At 53.8% G+C, this 1575-nt stretch overlaps 1 protein-coding gene across 1 annotated transcript; it reads right to left on the bottom strand.

Moving 5' to 3' along the window:
* Nucleotides 1-304: 304 nt before the first annotated feature.
* LOC140715689 (C3a anaphylatoxin chemotactic receptor-like) lies at nucleotides 305-1255 on the bottom strand. The gene has a single exon (XM_073028057.1). It carries the CDS (start codon nucleotides 1253-1255, stop codon nucleotides 305-307), a length of 951 nt encoding a protein of 316 aa, XP_072884158.1.
* Between the last annotated feature and the right edge of the window lie 320 nt (nucleotides 1256-1575).

The raw sequence follows: 1575 nt of genomic DNA on the forward strand, positions 1-1575 counted from the left end.
GGGCATTGAGGAATGCAGTAGAACAGAGTGATCTAGGAATAATGGTGCATAGTTCCCTGAAGAGGAAATCCATGAATATCTTTAGCTTCATGAAGTGCAATAGCCAAGGGTTCCAGCACCAAATCAAATAACAAAGGACTTAACGGACGTCCTTGTCTCGTGTCCCGCGAAAGCCGAGAAAAAGGAGATGTGCAATTATTAGCAATAGGTGTAACAGAGAGTTGTCCAGTTGTATACAGAGCCCCGCACTGGGGAAACACTTCGCTGTCGAACGCCCACCTTGTGCGTCTTCAAAGAATCTCGCTCAGCTGAGGGTCAACGAAGCGGCTCCTTCATAATCTCTGCTTGTTGAGACAGCGTTATCAGGAAGATCGTTCTCTAACTCTGTGAAGGCAAGACGGAGCGAGCTGGCCAGTGAGCGTTTGAAAACCTGGCGGAATTTGCGGCCGACGAAGACGTAGAGAAGGGGGTTGAGGGCGCTGTTGAAGGAAGCCATGGCGAGCGCCACGTCATGCCAGATCAAGCTGAAATATCCGAAAAAGTACGTGGCCACGCTGCTAATGTGGTACGGGAACCAGCAGATGATAAAGACGACGATCACGGTCCAGATGACGCGGACAGATTTCCTGGACTTGGTGAACTCGTCCGCGGGTAGTTTCCGGACAATCAGGAAATAGCAGACGGCCATGACCAGGATAGGGATGAGGAAGATAAAGACGGCCCAAGTTACCTTCAACATATTCCAGATGCTATTCCCAAGGTGTAGCTTGGGATGTAGTAGGGCGATCAAGCAGATGAGCAAGGCGAAGACCCAGGCCGCGCTGCATGCCACATGCGCCCAACACTGGCGGAGATACCGCCGGCACCAGATGGGCTGAGTGACAGACAGGCAGCGGAAGATGCTGATCACGGTCAACAGGAGGACGCTGGCGGACCCATTCAGGCAGATGGAGAAGAGGAGCAATTTGAAGGCGATGTCCCAGGAGCCTCGGAGGGCGAGGTTGACCATCCAGAAGGGGAGGGTGAGGCAGAGAGCCAGGTCCGCCACGGCGAGGTTCAGGAAACACACAGAGTGGACGCTCCTCTTCATCTTGAAGCCCGTCACCCAGATGACTGCGCTGTTGCCGGGGACGCCCAGCAGGAAAGCGATGGTGAAGATGATCATGGACAAGATCACGGACACTTGCTGACCGGACCAATTCGCATGGCTGATGAAGCTGAATTGGACCCGGTGATGATCTTCAGGGCTCGACATGTCTGACCTGTTGGGAGAACATATTACGGAGATGATTAGGTTAGGGAAAATGGAAGGAGGGGGGAGGGAGAGCAGGGATGGCAGAGGAAAGGAGGAGGAGGGAAGGACATTGACACAATGACATGGAGAAATCCGGGGGCAAATGACTGGCCAGACGATCCTTTCTCCATCGCAGCGCCCCCAAAGCCGAGATCCTACCCGTATAACAATTCCAGCCTGGAAACAGGCCGTTCGGCCCTTCTAGTCCGTGCCGAACGCTCACTCTCACCTAGTCCCACTTGCCCGCATTCAGCCCATAACCCTCCATTCCTTTCCTGTCC

Source organism: Hemitrygon akajei, chromosome 24 (assembly GCF_048418815.1).
Source record: "Hemitrygon akajei chromosome 24, sHemAka1.3, whole genome shotgun sequence".
NCBI lineage: Eukaryota > Metazoa > Chordata > Chondrichthyes > Myliobatiformes > Dasyatidae > Hemitrygon > Hemitrygon akajei.

Excerpts from the sequence above, each read along its gene's own strand:
- LOC140715689 (XM_073028057.1), bottom strand. The coding sequence starts at position 1,255 with ATGTCGAGCCCTGAAGATCATCACCGGGTCCAATTCAGCTTCATCAGC.